We start from the raw sequence: 22,216 nt of genomic DNA, 5'->3' as shown, positions 1-22,216 counted from the left end.
CCCTAAGGACCGCCTAGATCCATGCTTGAGGCATACCCAAGTTCACTACCTGGTCAAGTCAGCAGAAGGCATCTAAACTGTAATGCAGGTTCAGAAATCTGACAGTTTTGTGTTTGGCTATAAAGCCGGCTAGAAATAAAAGACAATTTATATCAAAGTTTAACTCACAATGTGATCATGCAAAGTAATTCAGGTTTAATACTTACTATCCAGCTTTCCATCTTCTGCTATTTGCAGTTGCAATGATTTTGATTTGGCACTTAGTTCACTGTGAAATAAATGAAACTATGTTAGGTCTTTGCAGTCAATCAGGTTTTCTTTCCCACTTAGGTCTTCCCTATTCCTGTTCTGGTTGCCAACACCCTAACTTTTCTATGCCCACACTAAGCCAGGCAGTACAACTTGCTGACCAGGACACATGTATAGCATCTTTCTGTCCTCAAGTAAGACTGACTAAAGGGATCATAGTAAGAAAACCATGGCCTGGTTCCCTCCAACACTGTTGTACAAGCTCAATTTCCTAAAATTTCAAAGAGACTCTCTTTCTCCCCAGTAGTTGACAAACACTGCCCTTCAAGCTGATGATGATTCCCGGTCTGACTGCTAAACCACAGCACCAAGAAGCTATTTTTTTCCTGGCAGGATCAAATTTGTAAGTCAAGATGCTGGAACAGGATCAATCAACAACCCATTCATAGCTGTTGGGTATCCTGTCAAAGCAGGATAGTGTTCTGCAAGAGCAGGATATATGCAAGTAAATAAAAGCAGTTACAGTCTTACATGAAGAGTCAGTATTACTTTTCCAAAATAAGACTCAAGGATGTTACAAGGTAACAAGAACCAATTTCTGTGTCTGTGTGTCAAAACCAGTGTGAACTATGAGACGAGTTACTGGCACAAGCAGTACTTGATAAGGCAGATGAGACAACAGGTACAAAACCTTTTGTCTAATTTAGCCAGTGAAGCAAACAAGGTACCTACTGAGGAACCTTTCAGTAATGCTTGTTATTATAAACTTACAACTTTCTCGGTAGGTGTTCTGCCAAAAATCCTAAGGCCACACATATATGTATTTTATTTTTGTACGTCTGTGTTTCAGGATGGTGTGATCTTGGCATCCCACCTCCATTAGATGCTGTGGGACATCATCTGTGCAGCAGGTTTTAAGCTTTTCCCTGCCACTACCACTGCCTCCTGCACCTCCAACACTTGAAAGGAAGCACTTTGATGGTACTATTGCTGCTCTTCTTAAGAAGCTAAAGCAGAGCCCAGTATGGTGCTGAGTACACTGCTCTTCAGACTGGTGGTTATTTTTGTTTTTGAAGAAAGAAAAGGGGGGAGGATGTGAACTGGAAAGAAGGTATGCAGCCAAATCCTGATCACCTATCTCTAAAAGTCCCCAAGCTTACCTAATGCGCTTCAGAAAAGCAGCATGGAAAACCCAGCATTATCTCTAGTGTCAAGGCCAAATTCCAGTCAACTTAATCACATCCTGCCTGCCCTCTCTCTGCACTTTCAGTGGGAAAGGGTACTATTCTTACAAACTTCCTGTGGGAATTGCTGGGTACATATCTGCTCTGCAACACCAAGCACAGATGCTGTTCTACCAACAGATGGCTGAAGTGATTCACAGACCCAGTGGCTGAAGCACTTTGAAATACTCCAGAATAGAAAGTTGCTACAGAAGGGCAACTTTTTCCCTCCCACTGCGAAAAAGAAATCAACATCCTGTTAATCCTAACGTCTTGATGGCAATGCAGCACACTGTCACAGAAGAATGTTGTCTGATTTGTGGTTTTCCATAAAAGCTGTAGGTCCTCATAACTAAAATCAGACCTTTTAAGTTACTGAACTACGAGTGTCTGAAGGAAGAGAGCTTCCTAGATGGTTTTCCACTTGACAGCAGGATAAGGACCAGGTGTACATACCTATCAGAGCACTTAAAAAGGTGAGGCCTTTCAGCATTATTCTACAATATTATGTTTCTTTTGCTGACCATAGGGACTTCTAATCACCTCTGCCCCTGGCACACATGCAGAGAGATCTGGTATTCTCCAAGTCCTGTACAATCTGTGATGACTGGTCCTGGCATCTTCCTTCAAATCAAGCAGCCCCTGTCGCTTCTTCCCTCAATTCTCCTGTTTCTGCAGTGCACACTCCATAAAACTCGCAGCTGAAGTCCAGCAAACTGAGCTGAGGAGGCAGAAAAAGATGTGTGCACTGCATGCTCAATCCCCCTTCAAATTGAGAAGGAGGATGCACAAGTGCACACCACTCCTTGAGGTAAAGAGCACTCAGCACAGACAGGCACAGGTCTGAATACATGCTCAGTTCCTTGTGAGCTAAGCCTCTGCTTTGCAAGAGAAGGAACAGATACAGTAGATGCCAGGCTGTGACTAGAGGGAATAAAAACATTACACAAAACCAAGCAGCATGACTCTCTGAAATATATACTTTTTATATGTATTTGTAGAGCAAAATGGAACTGAGGTAGGAGAGGAAAGCTACAGAGACTCCACTGTGCATGAATTGCCTCTCACCTTAATAATGTGGTAGAAAAAAAATGAAAGCAGTATCTGCAGTATGTTGTATGGCAGCATCTCTACCCCGTTACCCTGGGAAGGTGCTTCTGCCTGCCTGTGCATGTGTTTAAAGCCAATATAAAAACATCCCCCTGATACACACCACCACCAGTGATTCCCCCCCTTCTTCAACTCATACAGTACGGCAGCATCCAGATACTTGTGCTCTGCTGCTAGAAAGTGGAAATGAAAATAGTTTTAGAACTCCTCACTTTTGACCTTATTTACAGAAGCTGTATGAATCACAGAATACCATGGAGGCTGCCAAAAGTCCCATTTTTGTCCTACAGAAAAAAATCTAGTTAGTTTTGCATTCCCTTTGTAATCACAGTCATCACTCTTTTAGATAGTCTGTTTTTTTGCACATTTATGTTTCCCACTCAGGAGAGAACGGAGACACATCAGATTTCCTCAAATGCAGTTTTCAAGGTAAAGTGACTTCAAAACCTTGCTAACATACTTTTGGCACTGTATGAAAGCACAGGGTGATTTATTATGCCAGTTACTGCTGTCATTTACTAGAATCAGGTATCTACCAGGGAAGACGTAGACACCTATTTGATCTCATATCCATACAGAGGGTAACTAGATATCCTGGAGTCCCTGCCAGCTCCAGATTTCTCTGAGGTCACCTGATTGGAGTATTTCAAAATGCCATTCTTCTCTCAAAAACCTCACATAGTTTAAGTAAAAAAAGATGCTTTGCTGTAAAAATATTCTCAGTAGGAAAGTTACTTACAAGATAAACTCTTCCTTCCAAAAGGGATTTGCAGCATTTTTGGCTACAGAGCTGGAAAACTTCTGCATAGGGTCATTCAACTGAGCTATACACACAAGGTTTGTGCTGCCTGTAAGGGCAAGAAAAATCAATATCCAGTTACTCAAATTTTCATCATCAAGAGGCACACTTACAAAAGAAAGTAAAGAACCCCCTTCCTTGCATACTGCATTTTTGAACAGACTATTCCAACACTAACACAGAATAAACTGATTCCCTCAGTTTATGTACCATCTACATTAATGGCAATGGGCAAGATTGTCTTATGCACTCTTCTACATAGTGAGAAACATGACGACCTGACTTAAATTCTGGCATGAAGAAAAAAACCTGCAGGCATAAAAATATCAAAAAAGATGGGGAGACAGAAGTGGACAGCAGGGAGGTGGTGGTGTGGATGTGAGGTGAGGAGTTGCTTTCAGCTGCTTTAAAAACCCCAGAGGTTTTCGAAGTTCCTACTGGCCACACTCACAGTGGTTTCTTTGGACATCAAAGCAAGATCTTTCTGCTAGCAAGTGAATGATGACAGTAGTGTTAGTTAACACTGGCTTTGCAGACTGTGGTTTTTAACAACTTCACTGTATTTTAGAGTACTGGTGCAGAATTATCTCTACCTTGATCTTGGAGTTTGATAGCATGGCAAATTGGCATATTAGAGCAGTTATATTGCTGCTCCAAGGGGAAATAGTTTGCACAATGTGTTCTTAAAACAATCTATTTTCTATGGCTCTCACAGCATCAGAAATCATTTCAGTCACAGCGTTCCAAAATACCAAGGAAAGCAGCAAAAAGGTCAGTACTGACTGTGTGTAAAGCGAACAAAAGATATGCTGCCTCCAGTTCTCCAGAAGAATCTAGGTTTTTATTTACTACCATCACCTCTCAGTGGTCCTCTGGTGGTGCACTGGGGCTGTGACGAGCCCTGTCTCAGACACAGAAACAGCTTAGGCCTGGCAAGGTTATTAGAGGAGACAAAGCACTATGTACACGCGGCTTATTTGGGATCCAAGCTAACCCTGGAGTAAGCACTTTAGCTGCTTCCACAGTGAGCTGAGCCTGAGTTAATGAACTTGGGGAGGTTTTCTGTTAACCCAGCCATATGTCTCTGCAGCCTGCTCTTGCTGCCAGCAGTGCTCAGCACCACCTGCATAGCTCTGCCTGAAATTACACTAAAGCCACTGACAGACTGACACTGAACATGGTATTTCAGCATTTCTGCCCTGGTGTACACAACTAACAATTTTTTCCTGAACAGCAGAAGTAATTTTTGCCCTAGATGATGCACTGTGGGCCATACAGTACTAAATCTAGGATAATCTTTGTTTACATACACAAACTAAGGAGATAACAATGGGCACAGCCCATAAGCAGAGACCAGTTCTGCTACTGGTTACTCACCAGTTGAACCAACATACCTATATAGGAAAGCCACAAGCTTCTAGAAACCATGTTAGCATCCATGGTTTATAGGATGATAATGATCAAGACAGACAAACCACCACTCCCCAACCCCCTATATATCCATGCAGGTTAGCCTGCAATATTGCACACTCTTACTGAGTCTCACAGTTGCAACAGGATAACTAATTATTGCTGCAAGACAAGGCCAGGTTAAGAGAACAATAATTAAAGGGTGGCAAGCTATGTTCAGAAGCTAGCATCTTCCCAGCTGTGCAGTACTCCCACTGGATTTCAAGTGTACCAACTAAATCCCACTGTGAAGCTTTATTTCTCATGCTCAGTTCCAAAGCATTTATGCTCCCAGAGTTGCTAGGGAATCAGCAAAATTCCCTCCATCTCCTTTTAGGATAGCAAATGTGGATTTTGCCTTTCAATATCTGAGTCCCCAAAGCAGAGCACATCAATTGTCCTCTTTCCTCTCATTTTCGGGCAGGGGGCAGAGAGGTTTCCCATATGATGAATCTTCGTTGCATGCACTGTATGCACACAAAGGTATCTCACCTCAAGCCTTTTAAAGGCAGACAAAATGACCTGCTCTTTTGAAAGTTTAGTTTGCACTACAAAATTGTAGAGTAGTACAAATTCTGAGTTAGCTTTCCTGCAGTCTACAGTTTCCAGCAGTTTTATTTATCTAGGACATTTCACTGCAAAGAGTTCCAGAACTGCTTTAAAAATAGTTTGTTTTTACAAAAACAGTCTGCAGAAAGTTTTAGAGGACTCACTTCCAACCAGGATGAGCAAAGCAGCATTACGCAAGACTCCAGGGCAAAAGCCTATTACATCTAACTATAAAAAAGGAGTAGAGCAAGTAGGATATATTTATCCAAAACTAGTGCCCTGCCCAATTTAGCAGCCACAAGCTTCCATTAAAAAGACTGTTATAGAATTGTTTTGTGACTGTAAATAAAAGAGCCTCGAATTCGTATTTCCGCTGACAAAATCTGAAACATGCTTGCTCGTGGCTCAATTAGTGACGGGCACATGCCTGAATGTGAAGTCTGAATACTTGTGAGACAGGCTTGGTGCTCCTTTCCAAAACCAACGCTGCAGCCTCGCAGTGACCGCCATTTTGGCTTTGTCTTCCTCTTGCAAGAGGTATTCCCTCCCCTACCTGCAGAGGTAGTTTATTAGGGGGAAAAAATCCCTGACAACAAAACATCACCTTTGAGGAGAGTTTACATAGAGGAGGAGAGGTTTAGATAAATCAGCAAGTTGCTCGAACGTAAAGCAGCTATAAAAATACGGTAGCATTGAACCAAACCAATGTCATTGCTAACAGTTAATGGAGAGGTGGATTTGAGCCCCTCATCCTGGGCACACCCCAAATTGATAACTTTTAAAATTAAAACTAAAATCCAGAAAATAATCAACCAACTTTATAAACATGCTCATTTCAATTTGCTTTCTACAATGATGGATTTGTTTACAAGAAGATCAAGGTGTTTAAATACTCAAATAAATCAAAACGTACACAGTTTTGTACAAACATGATTAAGCCTGTTTCTGAGAGTGCAGCAATTTATTACATCTTCTTTTGAGAGAAGGTTGTAACCCAGAACTTCCAGATCATTTCATCCAAAAGGAAAAAAAAAACCTGTTTGAAAATGAGCAGCAACGCATGGGCTACGTTACCTGCAGCACTGTGATCAGCTAGGTTTACCGCGATGTTCTTCACCAGCAGTTTGAGTTCATGAGCCCTTGGAGGCTTAGGAGGACTAGTGCCCTGAGGGAGAAGGCTTACGTTCTGTACATTCTGTGAAAAGCAAGCAGAGCAAGAGGGATCGCACATATGCAAACACCAAATACTTTTAACTTCTGTCACATTGATACAGAGAAGCAAACATGCGATAGGGTGTAACATCAACAGATAATCCACCCGGGAGTTAAGATCACAAAACCTTCACTGCCAAAGGCTATGTTGTTTTAAAGAATACATTCCAGTTGTTTCTGATCACCAAACGGTGTTAAACTTACTGACTTGTGAGTCATGAATATGTAATAGAAACACTAAGCAGAAGGACACTTCTCAAAAGATTTAGGAATTAAACTTACCTGAACCTCCTTTATATCTGTAGGCCTCGTACTCAACACTACAGATGGAGAAACTGAGCTAAAGAGGTTCTTCAAAACATCTCTGAGCGTTTCAGATATTGCACATGGCCCTGCTGTCTGTCCCTAAGAGGAAACAATCAATCATGCTTCTTAAAACTCAGAAGAAAGATGTTAAGGCAAATATTAATCTGGTATACGTAAACCACCAAAGCTACTGAACATTAACTTTGTCAGAGAGAGACATGGTTTCTATTGCTAACAACAAAATCTAACAAGAGATCATGCAAATAATTAGTTACGTTTCTATATTATGCAATAAACTGGAAATATACACTGAAAAAGCCACATGCTGTTCAGAGAGTTAGGAAGGCACAGCTATTAGCCACAAAACCAGAAGCTTCATTATCAGTTTACATTTTATGATGACGTTTTAAAGTTTTTGTGCTGCTTTGCACTCCACCAAGAAAGCAGATCAGGTCATCAGATAAGCAGATCAGCCCCGTTCCACTGATTTAATGGGAGTTATGCCAGCTTGTAACAGCTGAGAAGCAGCAAATCCTGTGCTGCACTGGAAAAAAATATTGTAACATCTCTTGGAGGTGTTCAACCTTCCTGAAAAGTGCACTGTATGGACAGATAGTCATGCTGCTCTGGGGGACCGGCTCATACGTCTATCCATTCAAAAATCTCATGGCAATCTGAGCTTGGCACCACCGTCTCTGAGGGATCAGAACAGACCACAGATTTTGTTTCACATGATTAATTGTAAGGTGTACAAAGCCTGCTTCCCCTGTCACACTCCTCATAAAGTCTCTTCTGCTCAGCTCCCTAGAGGGAGTACATTTTTAAATTAAGCTATCACAGAAAGGGCAGCCTGATACCCGACTGCTCTGAGGGTAGCAGAGGAGAAATCTCAGTGAGGTTTCTTTTCTAAAGGGAAGATTGAAGTAGGAGAAAAAAGTCTGACCTGAACCACAGGGGACTCATCCGTCTTTTCTCACCTGACATCACACCTGACAGACTTTACTATTCCAGAACAAGGCTTTAAAAGAAAGGGAACTAATTTTCAGGTCCAGATACAGAATAGTTGGAGAATGCAAAGCAGAAAAAAGGTACACTTCAGTATGCTGCTGTCTGATGGGAGAATGCCGGCAACTGGTGTGCTATGGCCAACAAGTGAGGCCCTGCTGCAAAGACAAGGCACACTGGTGACAAGGACACCCAATGTGCACCAGCAGGGAGATCAAAAGGGGGACTGAAGGCCTAATCCTGGTAGATTGCTCTGATAACACTGTGTCTGTGTACCACCAGCTTTCAGCACCACCTGACCCACACCAGTGCAGCCACGCAGCACATCAAAGCTGCGAGGCAGCAACAGCTGGAGCCTCAAACAACTGCATCTCTGCGCAGGGTTTGCTCTGCCACCCTGGACACCCTGCACCATGCTCCTCCGTTACAGAGAGCTCTCAGCACAAGAAGCAGTAAGTCATTTCAAAAGCCTCAGTCTTTTCTTACGTGTAGAGGAATGATCGATCACACAATGACTTCTGCACTCCTACAAGTATGCTTCCAGCTTGCACAACAGATCAAATAGATTTGGAATAACAGCTCTTTCCCAATTACTCAAGTGTTACAGAAACATATAGCGTGTTTCATAAAAATCCCAGGAATGTTGTGTACAAAAATCCTGTTTCACTGCCTTCTTACCTAACTGCCCTTTGATGACAGGTCCCTGTAGTTCAAAACATACAACATGTTCCATCACAACACGCTCTAAAAGGCAAGCCATAATGGCTTAACTGCCAACCAAAAAGGCTTAAGAGAAGATGTTTTACTCTGGGTTTGAGATGTGCTAAGGGCATACAGGCAGCTACCCAGCTTGGGGCACACCAAGACATGAAGTCACTGCATGTAAATCCAAGCCCTGCCAGTCAGCCACGTTGCCCAATGCAACTCAGGTTCACCCAGCTATTATCAACAGAAAATAGGTTGTGTTTGACTGAAGACAAAACCACTGTGTAGATGATCACAAGCAGTTAAAGGTTCTTATTTGTACACACAATATTGTTTCCGAAAGAAGAAATGGCACAAAAGCTGACATTTAAGTTTAGGAGCAGAAGCAATTTCCAAAGTGTAGGTTGCTCACAGGCTTTAGCTCTCTTTTTATTGCCTTCCCTCTTCCCTACGTGCTAATAGAAACTTCGAAGTGAAAATAAACCCCCTAACTATTAAAAACTTAACAGGCTCATTTTAAGAACGTGGCAAAGCACAGCAAGTTGCAACTCCTTTGAAACCCCGGCATCTCCCAAAAAGCAGGTTGTGAAGTCCACTGACTGTACCAGAGTCATCTGCATTTGTCAGTAAGTACTTAATGACTGTTCAATATGTGGATAATCAGCATGCCACCCCAATACATGAAGGTCATTACACTGCTACGTGTGCACAGTAAGACTACATTAAAACACACTTCGAAAGAGTCATCTGTCTTCAGATGAGTTATGAGTTTCACACTTCTGTGTTTAAAAACTGTAGTCATAAATTATGACAATTCCAGGTCACTTAGTACAAGGGCTTCAGAAGCAGCTTTACTGTACAATAAACCTATTTTTTAATGAGGCCTTCATTCAGAAAACCAGCTTCACAAAACACAATCAAGTCTTCACTCTCTGTTGTAAGAAAGGCTTAAGTCACCATGTTTGTGCCAAAAATCCCCAGACATTGCAAAGAGTCAAAGGCAGAAGAGAGTCTCAGTCATGAAGGAAATCTTTCAGGGGATGTCCCAATAAAAAAATAAAGAAAAAAATCCTTAATGAATCAGTGTTTATGTACTAAGACAAGGCACGATTCTAAAAGCATCAAGATATTTTTATATCATCCATCATTTCCTTACATAACTGTATTTTTTCAGATTTGTTTCAGAACTATTGTTGCCTAATTTCAAAACTGATTCAAGTTAAAGAAGGGGCAATTTTGTAACTACCTTGATGGGAATACCATTACAATTGTTTTTTCTATTATTATTATTTCAGAAGTGCTCTGAGAGAAGGTATTTAGGAAAAGACATTTTTCACACCTTTGAACGTGGATGAAGAATGTTTGCAAACTCATTTGCCTGTCAAACACAGACCTGGTTTATCTGTAATGCTTCAGTAATCTTGAGAAATGCTTCTAGATTTCAGAGATGTAGATAGAGTTTTGCTGGATGAGCCATAGCAGATTTCACTGAAGCAGCTCAAGACAGCACTACCGACAGGTAACTGCCCCATGCTTCTATTGAAGGCAGGCAACGGACATTTTTGCTCTTCCAGCCTCACCTGATACATTAGCTCCTAGATACCTCTACTGCTAACCGAAAGCATTACACTGAGTTTTGCACTGAAGGGATGGAGACACATCTTCTCAACCATTACAGCAAATAAAATCTACTGACTAACCTCCTGCAGTGGCTGGATCTCAAAGTTGGTTTCACTGGTGTTAATGAGGAACCAGTCAACCTTGACATCTTCTCCTCCATCTTTCACATAGAGCTGAAGCTGCGGATACGAAAGCGGTTATTAGAGAGTGTTCTGGTGTCCTATAAAAAAATTGCAGGTCAAGCTCCATACTAAGGCTTGCCAAAGGAAGAATGAGACCAGTTTCTCAGTGAGTAAATTCAAAGTGACAGTCTAAGAAGGCACAAGTTATTTAAGCTTTGAGAGTACTTACTAGTCAAAAAAGGGGTATTGTTCTACACATTCAAGCAGTCTACCCAATGTGCTACTTATCCACAGTGTCCTAAAAAGGCAGCTTAATTTACGAATTTATCATTTGCTCCAGAGGAAAACTGTAGTATTAATAAACATTCTACCAGAGTTAACATGATCTTGTGTGCATTCTGCAAACAGGAGGTTCAGCTCAGCCGTTGGTTAAGGTGTAACAAAAGCAGGAAGAGGGAGAACAACACTGAACACTTTACCTGCAAGTGAAGTGGAGACAATTTCACGCTGTACGGCTGACCTTCTGCAGCCGTGGACGAAGTGGGTGAGACAGTGACAACAAATTTAATGGAATCTCCCACAACATTGCAAGAAACCACCTAATGAAATGAAAGGCATGGGAAGAGGCAAGAAAGGAAAAAACAAATTAGTCTTCAAAAGAAGGTCTGTTGAAAGCAGGAAAGGAACTAAGAGAAGGAAGCACTTTACCAGAATTATGCTAAATTCTGTAGGTGAGAGATTTCTAAGCAGTTTTATAAACACCCCTACCCCCTTCTGTACCTTCTACAAACTGTAGTTCAAGTGTTCACTTCTGGACGTGAAATTTAATACCTGGAAATTCTGGTATTTTCCAAAATGTCTTTTGTATTGTTACCCAATTCAAAACTAACTCCTCCCCTGACAAATCCTCCTGTGTTTTAAAAGCTCAATGATCACAATTTTGCGTAAGGGAGACGAAGAAGTTTTTTCTCGCTCTCCTGCTCTGAACTAAATAGCCTACCATAGAACAGATGGTTTTACCAAACAGTACTTGGTTTAGCAGTATCCTACAAATGTGAAACTTTGGCATAACCCTGCTGCTGTAGAAGAGGATTTTGTCTGATTAATTTCAGTTCCCAGTGGGGTGGGAACTTTAAAAGTTTATTCAAGTCTTTGAACAGACCAAGAAAGGCCCTGAAATTTGGTGATTTACCTAAATGTCTGGGAAAAGTGTATGCCACTCAATTGTAATAGACTTCGCTCAGTACACTCCCTCACCTTTGAAAGCAGTAATTTAACTTGTTATCATACTGAGTTTACAAACACTAAGTGTTTTTTCCTCCCTCTCCTCTGCAAACCATCTGAGTTGCTGGAGCTGCAAAATTCCTGGAGCGTGCAGAAAGCACCTGGTGGCACAGAAAAGCCCCAGGTACAGAAGTGAGAAATGGCTCATGACACCGGAGGGAAGCTCACTTTGCAAACAGCTTCAGTGGCTGAAGACAGCTGTTTGTCACTCTTCCTCTGCGATTACTGTCCCCACATCTCCACTGTTGGAAAGGGTATCTGAGCCCTCCTTAGGCTGACTCAGACAAAGTTAACCAGGTTAATGCAATGCGCAGACAAATAACTTGCTGCAAGATTTGTTGACACAAACTCCGCATGCATGCTATTAAATTATGTTTGTGCACTTACTGCTTCACTTATGAGCACTGGGATTGATGCTGAAGGCTTTAAAATGAATCAAGTACCTTCTGGAAGATCTTTATCAGTCTCTCCTTAAATACATTTAATCTCCCTGGGCTCTACAGAATACATTTTTAAGAAGAACCAGAGCGTTATCAAGGGCTTCAGAGCACATCCATTAAGGTGAAGACTTAATTACTGAAGAGCAGGGGGAGGAGGTGGACATGGTGAATAAAAATCCCAACCACACCCATAAGCAACAAGATTTGCCTTTTCAAGTTTGTCTTCTGCAAATTGTAGTTTAGAAGCGGACAAATCAGTTTCCTTCACCTCTCCCCCAAAGTCTAAATCCCTTTGGAAATTATTTTTGACCCTTAATCCCACATAATCGACATGAGCACCCCTAGTGTGATATCACATAAATGATTTTAAAGCATTTTTAATAGCTAACAAGACCAAAGAGCCTAAGTGCTTATTTTATTCTATTTTCAACTCAAGTGCATATTGTATTTTCAACTCAGAAGCTGAGTTGAAACACAGAATCGCTCCTTTCATTCACAAGGATGGATTCGCATGGTGGCTCTTTGAACACTTTGAAAATGAACAGGCTCTTCCCTCTTTTTCAAAGGCAGAAGAGGGAATGGACAGGTCTGATGCAAAAGCTGCTGACACATGCATGTCCTAAATGTAGTGTGTTTATCACCCCTGCACATTTCATCCACACATGCATAGGAGTTCAGTGCATATTGGACTCACTGCACATGTGATGCAAAGCTATTAGTCTGGAATTTCTGGATGTCTAAGACCAAGATATACACTGCTGATTACTGCTTAAAAAAGTGTGGCAGGAGAGTTGGTAGATGAGTTAATGTGACACTTTCTTCTTAATCGTGTTTTCATGTGCCACTTTCTTCATAATTATGTTTACTTCTGAGTAAAGGATGGAAACAGACACTGCAGGAAGGGCAATTTTCATTCTTCTTCCTACACCTTGTCAGAAGAGTCCTACTCCCCTTCTCCCCTCACTTTAAATAAAATAACTGCGGTCTTCAGGTAGACAGGTCTAATTTTTAATCCAGTCAGAAAAAGGAGTGGTTCCACATTTGTTAATGAAAAATAATATGCCTTTATATCAGCAGAATCCCGTTGTTCTGGAGTCAGAATACTAAGAGAAATAAATTCTGGGCTAGAATTTGAAGAGAAAGCAATTCTGTTTTCATCTAGGATACTGCCACATGTGGTGAGAAGCTGATTAAAGAAACTGCAACTGCTGCTTCCCATTTCAAGTGGCATTCCCTTAGAAGTGTAGCGGATGACTGTGATAGACCAGAGAAGAAATAGGTAGCCCATTTTCCCCAGAACAGTCACATGAAGAAAAATACTGAGACTTCCTGTGCTACTCTCCTCTTCTTCCATGCCCACAACCAACCTGCTTCTTCAAACTCGTTTTCTTCTTTAATGACGTTAAACAGGGAAAGTTTAGATTAGATGTAAGGAAGAAGTTCTTTACAGTGAGGGTGGTGAGGCACTGGAATGGGTTGCCCTAGGAAGTTGTGAATGCCTCAACCCTGGAGGTGTTGAAGGTCAGGCTGGACAGAGCCTTGGGCGACACAGTTTAGTGTGAGGTGTCCCTGCTCATAGCAGGGGGGTTGGAACTAGATGATCTTTAGGTCCTTTCCAACCCAAACCATTCTATGATTCTATGATTCTCTGCATAGATGAAGAGCAGGAGAAGGGAGGCTCGGGCAAAGCACCCTTTTCTGGTTGTGAGAGAAGAGGAAGGATACATGTTCACAAGAAACAGTAGCACCTGAACTGATGGGAAGTGAGTTGCTCTTCATCTTCATTTATCTTTCTCATCTTTCTCTCCCACCCCTCCTTACCACGATCATCCCCAGTCATCAATACTTTGTGGTTTAGAGTCTAGAAAACCTGGCATTCTTATAGCAAACTAATCCTTAAAAATTAGGCCCTTACAGCACCACACAGAAGCTGTGGTTGGCTAACTGTGGACTCCCAGAGAGGGAACACCCTGCTCTCTTCTGTTATCTTACCTCTGGACAAGCAAGACCTCCTAAATTAGAAATAGGATGAGCACATGAATGTGCTGAAGGATGAAGTAAAAGCACAAAGAAACCAGGACTCTCCCACCAGCAGGACTAGCGCCTCCACAGCTCTCGCCTCCCCTGGCACAAACACCCCGACCCCAGCCAAGGTCTCTCCATGCACTTTGGGGATCTCCCATAGAAGGGATTCTCAGCCCTTCCTCTGGTGCTGCACCCTGCTCCTCCTGAGCCCTCTGCCACCCCTCCCCACCCCCCCCACTCAGCTGACTCCTGGCACTTGATCACCCCCGTGCCAGGGTTATTCTTGGTAGCTCCTCAACACCCTCCAGCCTCTCCTCTTGCCTGCCTCCATCCCTGACCACACTAGCCCACGATGTGGGTGAGCTGCTGGGGCAAAACTCCTTGACATGGCTGGGCTCCTTTCCTCGTCTGCCTGACATGGACACCCAACTCCAACAAGATGCAGATGCTGTAACACACCTTGCTTATATATGTCTAAAATTGTTAGTATAATTATCCTAAAAAAAATACTTCAGATAAATAACTGCAGGAACGAAGGAGACCAAAAAAGCATACAGTTGGAGTAAGACACGTTTTTTTGAGAAACTCAAGTGTCCAAACTTGTGTACCCACAGCTATCTAAGCCCTTCCCCCAGCTTTGCCCTCCCCCTCTATAGCTTGACTTTTTCCCTTTGTGGTTCCTCTGGACAGAGCTGCAAAATTTCACTTTATTTCCTTCCTGAAGTAGCAGCAGAAGCTGCCTCATCTCCAGGAGCACCAGAGTGCCTCTGCTCCTCACACATGATGTCCTCTCACCTTGAGGTTTCAGTTTTAGCACTAGCACACACTGATTTGTGTATTATGCATGGCCTTTTTGTAACTCTTCCTTCCCCCCTCCACATGTGGCAGCAAGTTTCCTTCCCTGGCCAAGGGAGGGTGAAGGGCCGTTGTCTTCAGAGGGAAGCTTTGACAGCCCTGCAGAGAAGGACTTCTTCACCTTCCCCCGTCCATGACCGCACCACATGTATGTGTAAAACACTCAGCATCACAGGCCTTGCTTGCCTTTTTTATGTAAGTTTCACTGCCCTTGGTATTTATCTCCAGAAAGAGCAGGTTACTCCATAGTATGTAACACAAATCTTCAACATTTTTGCAAGAAAATGAGTATACGCCATGAAGTAGCCACAGTGAAAGCTGCCTTGATCTCAACTGTAGGGATCAGTACGCTGTTAGATTTAGGACCCCCACAATCTTCCATGCTTGTTTTGGAGTACTCCTCTGAGAAGGAGAAGGCTCTTTTTTTTGGCATGGAAAACTTCCCTTGTCAATGGCCACACAGACAGTTTGTGTGCTCAGCTTAAAACCTAACTGTAAGAAAACTTTCCAGTCAGAAACTTCTGCCTTTTGATAGTCACAACAGCTGTTCAGAATAAGAATTACATGACCTTCCTTGGTTATCAGAGCCTATGCATTGACCTCTTGAGGGGCTTTCTCTAGTTTCTTCACCATTCCCTCTTTACCCAAGCAGTCTACCAAGTGACACATACAAACTGAAGGAGAGAAGCATCTAATACAGGCACAGCTAGAGGTGGTTTTTTAGAAGCTGGTATTAAAGCGAATTTGCCTGCAAATATAATGAGACAACCCTGGACCAGTTTTCCAAACCCATGGTAAACACCAGGGTGAAGGCAGAGTGAGTGACGGAATGAGTGCAGGACAGAGAGAGTCACCATGTCAGCAACAGAAACAAAGCAGAAACTGATAAAGCAGGTGAATTTATCCACTCCTTTGAGACTGGAGCGGGATAAAACAAACGAGCAGAGAGTGCAAGGAGACAGGACAGGAAGAATTTTCAATACACCTATCAACTTAAGTGAATATCAAACAGAGCAAGGATAGGAAGCAGTACTTACATTTAAAAAGGGGTAAAATAAATAAATACCAGAAACGGACTTGCGAGTTTGTAAAGACACACGTCTTTACAAACCATTTGAGAGGCAGCATAGCTGAAGACATGGAGATCAGTAGAAGACAATAAAATGCAGGAGAGGTTTCCCGGTTTGTGCTGCAGTAGCTTGGCAGTAGCTTGAAGAGACATTCAGTTGCAGAGACACAGGCACATCGTGCCATTGGAGTGCTAAGGTATCCCTGATCCCTGTGCCAAGATAGGAGATGTGGCACAAACCTACAGGAGGCTCACACACATCTGCAGCAGCAACTGAAAGACAGGCAGGCTACCTGACAGTGCCCAAACCAGTATTATCTCCATTGAAACAAACAAATCCCCACCCTGCTGTTTTCCTTCTACAAGACACTCAGTTCCTAAGTAGGTGAGATCCATTATGTTGTCTTGTCTATTTTAGTAGGGTCACCACACTGATAAGTAAGTTTGCACTCCATCATTCCCACGTTAAGGTGAATGGGGATCTGTTTGAAAGGGAGAGGACAGTACAGTGAGCAGGGAGATGAAAGCTAGAAGCAAGTTACAAAGGAGTCTGTCAGGCACCAACCCAATTGCACAGTTAAGCTTCAAAATCCCTCAAGAGAAAGAAAGTGTGATGCTGAGGAATGCAAGCTGGGAAGCAGCAACATAAAGAAAGATTAGGACATCACACAGAAATGATGGGAAAAAAAGTAAAAAAAGAAGAGAAATGCTACTCAAAATACAGAGCGTGTAGGAGAATTAACAAATAATACTCATACAAAAGGCAGCGTATCACTGGGAGAACACCAAAGGAAGAGACCTGGATGCTTCAAGTCAGTCGCATCATGAAGCAGACACAAGACAGGCAGACTGGAAGCCTAAAATGCATCAGGAAAGTACTTTCAGAGACACAAAGAAGCAGTAATCTTGCATCATGAGACCTCGCCTGTAGGGCTGTGTGCCACTTCAGCTGTCAAGTTCAAGTAGATAGATTTAACTGGAGCTGCTGCAGAGAATGGGTGCACAAGAGTGACTTACAATATTGTGAAAGGAGACTTAAGGAACAACTTACTTAGCCAAGGAAATAGAATTCCTTCACAATGTATTTACATGATATTTGCTTTATATGACAGTAAGGACCATGGAAGAAAAGTAAATAAAGACAAAGAATTATGCTAGTATAGAAACAAGCTGCATGGGCCATGATTCCACCTAGGCTTGTAAAAAAACCTCGGCATTAAAGCAGCAAAGCTCCAGCACAGCTTTTCAAGCAAAACAGGGAGTTAAAGACAACAGAAACTGCACATGATGGTCAGGGCAGTTCACCCCACCAAAAATAATCAGAAATAAACACACGCAGGTGACTCGGAATGATCCCAGTTAGTACTGTTTTAGTGGCAATGAGAAACCAGTCTTTCCCAGAGCAGAAAGCAGCCGTTGCTGCACAATGTCTCTACCTGCTTCAGAGCAAGTAGAACTGGAAGCCTTGACACCCCAGTGTGGCACAAACACAGGCTGCCAGCTCGCAGCAGGGTGGCTGCAAAGTGATACCAAGATGAAGCTATGACAGCTGTGTGTGTTAATAAGGGCTCTTCAGATATGCTGCACAGCTCACCAGAAAACAGTCCTTTCTCTCGACCATTTCCCTCAGCAAGATCCATCACACGAAAAATAACATGAAGCTTTCACATTTGCTGTTGCCTGTTGTGATCCAAGACAGTCATTCCTTGTACAGCAACTTGTTATCACTCATTAATGGCATGGCACTCTGAGGGCATTTTACCCCTTTCTGTTTAGGTATGAAGCAGGAAAAGAAGGGAAGTGTCTGTTGTAGCCTGCTCCATCTAAACCCTCTGTGTCAAGCTCCCAAGAGAATCATCTTTTTTGTTGCCTTTTTTGTTGTTGTGAAGTTCAAAGCCTCTGAAAATAGACTGCAGTAATGGAAAGGCTGGCAGAATTAGCGAAGAATATTCTTAACGTTTACTTTATTAAAGCAAAACAACCAACACCAATGAAAATGGGCCACTTCATCCTATATATTTAGGCTCTGGCCCAAAACTGGAGTGAAAGTGACGCATAAATAGAGGCTTTGTCAAGAAGCAGTATAGCGTAACCTTCAGCCTCAGAGCAGGCTGTCCCCATCACAACAGCTTTGGCCAAGCTGACAACCAGCAGCTATCCCAACCATGTCTGCAGTGCTGCATTGTGGAACATACACCAGTTTCACAACTTTCAGCTTCCTCAAGCCAAGAACAGTATGTATATACCTAAGGACAGCACATGTCAGCCTGCATCCTGGTGATAAACAGGGCTGTCAGCAGTAATACAATAATTACAGTCAGGCTGGCAATCCCGTATTGTTTTGGAGCAAGACTTCCCAGGCAGAAGGCTCACTCCCAGCACCAGGCACACTCATCACCTGGCTGTGCCCCATGGCCCAGCATTCAAGAGGACAGAGGACCACCCACCACAAAAGACATACCACAGGGCTCTATCAGCATACAGCTGCGTTCAAGCATTACACATCCCATGTGTACTGCTATTTTGATCTCTCACCCTCCATCCTATACTTCCTTTGATGACCACAACCTCTCTGATGCAAGGTCAAATATATATTTGAAACAACGTGCAATAAATCAAGCCCAGGCTCCTGAACCAAGGCACTTATACACTCTTGCCATACAGACGACAAGTAAAGCAGCACCTTGGATCAGCTGCAGGACAACAGTCTTGTGCCAGTTGAAGCCTCAGCAAGTGCAGAGCTCTGTGGGATGCTACAACGTTGGTAAACATGCAGTATGTGGTCACAAACTGCATTCAGAGCCAGTCATACCAGTAATGAGTTACAAATACATATCAGAAGTTTGAGTTTGGACAAGCTGCAGAGAGAGATTTCAATTTCATATGCAAAGATAAAGTGCTTGAAGAGCAAGAGGTTAAAAGAAAACAGCACTAAAAAAGCCACCTTTGGACCCTGAGGAATATATAAGAGACAGAATTACTGTAAGAGAGAACTCGTGAGGTGTTTCAGAGAAAGGCATGCATTTAAGGAAGAAGGGAAAGTAGCTATCAGAGTGCCACTCTAAGGTTATTACACACTGAAATCCAAATAAATATTCAGGTTGTACCTTAACTGAAAAAGTAAGAATAATTCAGAGAAATTTTCCCAGCAGCTGTGCACAAGATTATGGAAATGGGTTTTGAGACAGTTCAGAAAAACCCACTTTACGTAAGCAAACCTGGTTTAATCCAATACATTTTTAAATGTGCTTATATTGGTTTAAGCTGCTGCAAAACTACATTAGATTGCTGGCTGCAGTATAACAGCTTGATTAACATACTGAAATGATGTAACCCAAGGTCAGACAAGGACCAGGGACTGCACAAGCGAGGGTGCCGGACTGGAAAGCCACAGGTAGAGGAGAGCAGGAGAACAGCCCTACAGCAGTGAACAGTTCCCTGGGCTTAGGCTCCCATGGAGTCAGCACTTGCTACCTTCTGCTGCTGCCCAAGCTTAACCACAGCAGGTTAAGGTGCCTACAGGGCACCACGGGCACTAACTTACCTCACTGCTATGGCAGGCAGAATCTACTGTTAAACAACATATAAGTCAGCTGAAGACTGCAGCAGAGATGTACAGCACGACCTCAGGGAAATCCAGGACTGCAGCGCTGTGCCTTTGTTCTGGCACACAGGCAAGATGAAAGTGGGTTTTAGTCATGGTCCAGCCATGGGCACAGTACTCTGAACACAGAGCTGGCCTCACACACCCCTGCTGACCTTTGCTGCTGGCTAAGAGCAGCCAGCAGACCCAAACCTCCCGGACACCTCCCATGCAAACACACTTGCAGCCCTGCCAGCCTTCCAGCAATGTTTTAGACACTGTGCTGCAAGTCACCTATTTTTGTGCTGTTAGTTGCTAGCTTTATTTGTAGCAGATCTCCTCAGTCACTGGCTTCACATATTATACAGCACACCACTTTTAGACCTATCAGTTGCCTCTCCTTAAAATTTCCCATTGTGGTGTCTTCCAGTGGCACAAAGTAACACTAGTGCCTACTCTACAGCCCGACCAACTCCAGTCTCTCTAGCCCCACTGCTGGGGCAGGGACCACTGGTAGGGGAAAAATCCCAGGAGGGGCGAGGGGAAGAAGACCGTGAACAAGTGCACAACTTCACACATTGGCAATCCCCAGCTGCCACCAATGAGGGTGTGCCTATGAGATATGTACCAGGCAGATAAGCATGCATAGTTTTCAAAGGAATCATAGTAAAGCTGCTTAACATCTAAATCAGACAAACAAACCTAATTAACAAAGTAAAACTAGAAGAAAAGCATTAGACTAATTTGATGCAGGTACCTAAAGCAGAGCACCAGTTCAGATGTGACTAGCAGTTTCAGTCACCAGGATAAAAATGCAAAAGGTATCACTGCCAATAAGCATTTATACTTTTCTTTTTCTACTTCCAGTGCATGTTTACTCTGTTCCAAGAGCCACATTCTGCCTTATTTTCATTTCACATGCACTAAAGCACTGTGCAGTATGTGGAGTGGGGGAAGAGGAAGAAAGGGGTATGTGGAAAGGAAGAAAGAGACCATTCTCTCCTCACTGAGTACAGGATTCAATAGAGTCAAGACTTCACCCTCAGGACTTTGCACTGTTCCACTGATCCTTAACCAGCTCCAACTTATGAGGCAAACCTGTAATCAGCCACACAAACAGCAAGAGGCAGACAAAGGTATTTTCTTGTCCCAAAGGAGAAGTTTCCCTTCCCTTTCCTTCTTCACAAAATCCCCACCCCACACGTCAGCAATAGATTGGGGAACCATTGTACTGATCATGGGGGCAGGGAGAGAGGGCAGCTGTATTAATTCATTGAGGACATACCCATAAGCTTGGCATAACCGTGGTTATTGCCCATTTGGTAGAAAGCCTGGAGGACATTCTGCTCATGACTTGCAAAAGGAGTGAATCAGTGCAAAGAGTTTGCACAGGTTCACTACCGAGGCAGCCTCTCAGCAGCCTTGACAAATTTAGGTCACGGGTACAGAAGTGTTGACAAACAAAACTCCTGCTGACACTAGTAAGAAAAGTTAACATTTCCTGCCCAAAAGTACACTGTAACAAAGCCAAACTGAAGTTTACCTTTTCTTGAGCTGACTTTACAATACTAACAACTTGTTTAATTTCTAGCTCGAGCGGTTCTGGCGGGCCATCTTCCTCAAATGTAAGCAACTGTGAATCCTAAGAAAGAAGAGAAAAACGGAAGCATCATTAGGTGATGAACCCATCGCTTGAAAACAAGTAATAAAAACACACTGCCAGTAAAGTTCCTGGAAGAACCGGAGACGGAACTGCAAATGTATGTCAAAACTTGTATGGATTAATTGCATGACACCTCACTACATAATACAGGGTAGAGCCTGAACACCTATACTTAGGACATAACTATGGGCCTAAATCATAACTCATCTTTCTCTGTACCAGAATACCAAGGTACGTAGCACAGTGCAGAGTGAAGCCCACGAGCAACGCCACAGTTCAGTGAAACTGCTCTTCTTGAGTAAGGATTAATCAGTGCTGCAGTTTTAAAAGGCGTTTTTGGTTTGGCCTAATAATACAGCTGCACTGCCAAAACCAAGAAAACCCAAATATCATCTTGCAGAGGTGAGGAAAGAAGCCTTCCCCTTCTGAATCCTTCCTCATGGGTGACGGCAGACAGTCATGACAGCTACTCAGTCTTCACACAGACAGCAAAGAAAAGACAGCTTATACCTGTTTTGGCAGTGAGGTCATGCTTTTAGAAGCATCAACACTCACATCATCCACCTGCTACCCATACCGAGCGGCCAGCGCCGCTTCCCTCGTCACCCAGGGCTGTTTTGCACGCAGGAATTTCATTAGCTGTGTGCCACTGACATTGTTCTGGGCGGCTGACAGCGGGAGGAATGCCACGCTGCAGTGCCAGGCAGTGAACTCATGGCAAGAGACGGCTGCAGCTGCTCACCCAGGGAGGGAGGGTGTGCGTGGCCCTGTCAAAGTGGCTTTGGTCTGCAGTCATGGATGAGAAGCTGCCGCTTGTTTCTAGTTACTTTCAGTTCCCAGCACCTGTGCCCAAGCTGTCTGGGCAATCCTCCACAAATACAAGGCAAACCTTCATTTATTAGCACAACCCATGCTTTTCTCAGCTGTGCTGTGCAATTTGAAAGGGCA

General features: G+C 43.1%; 1 protein-coding gene across 1 annotated transcript in view; it reads right to left on the bottom strand.

Moving 5' to 3' along the window:
- Window positions 1-21,247, bottom strand: part of C2CD2 (C2 calcium-dependent domain containing 2) — a gene marked incomplete at its 5' end in the record, with an annotated part of 32,614 nt that extends 11,367 nt beyond the window's left edge. The window contains 7 exons of the mRNA XM_010011851.1: window positions 207-268; window positions 3,322-3,430; window positions 6,454-6,574; window positions 6,874-6,996; window positions 10,308-10,406; window positions 10,829-10,948; window positions 21,149-21,247. Coding sequence (XP_010010153.1) covers window positions 207-268; window positions 3,322-3,430; window positions 6,454-6,574; window positions 6,874-6,996; window positions 10,308-10,406; window positions 10,829-10,948; window positions 21,149-21,247 — 733 coding nt within the window. The remainder of the gene's footprint in view (window positions 1-206; window positions 269-3,321; window positions 3,431-6,453; window positions 6,575-6,873; window positions 6,997-10,307; window positions 10,407-10,828; window positions 10,949-21,148) is intronic.
- Between the last annotated feature and the right edge of the window lie 969 nt (window positions 21,248-22,216).

This window comes from Nestor notabilis, unplaced genomic scaffold (assembly GCF_000696875.1).
Source record: "Nestor notabilis isolate BGI_N333 unplaced genomic scaffold, ASM69687v1 scaffold29913, whole genome shotgun sequence".
Taxonomy (NCBI): domain Eukaryota; kingdom Metazoa; phylum Chordata; class Aves; order Psittaciformes; family Psittacidae; genus Nestor; species Nestor notabilis.
This window is presented reverse-complemented; position numbering and strand designations above follow the sequence as displayed.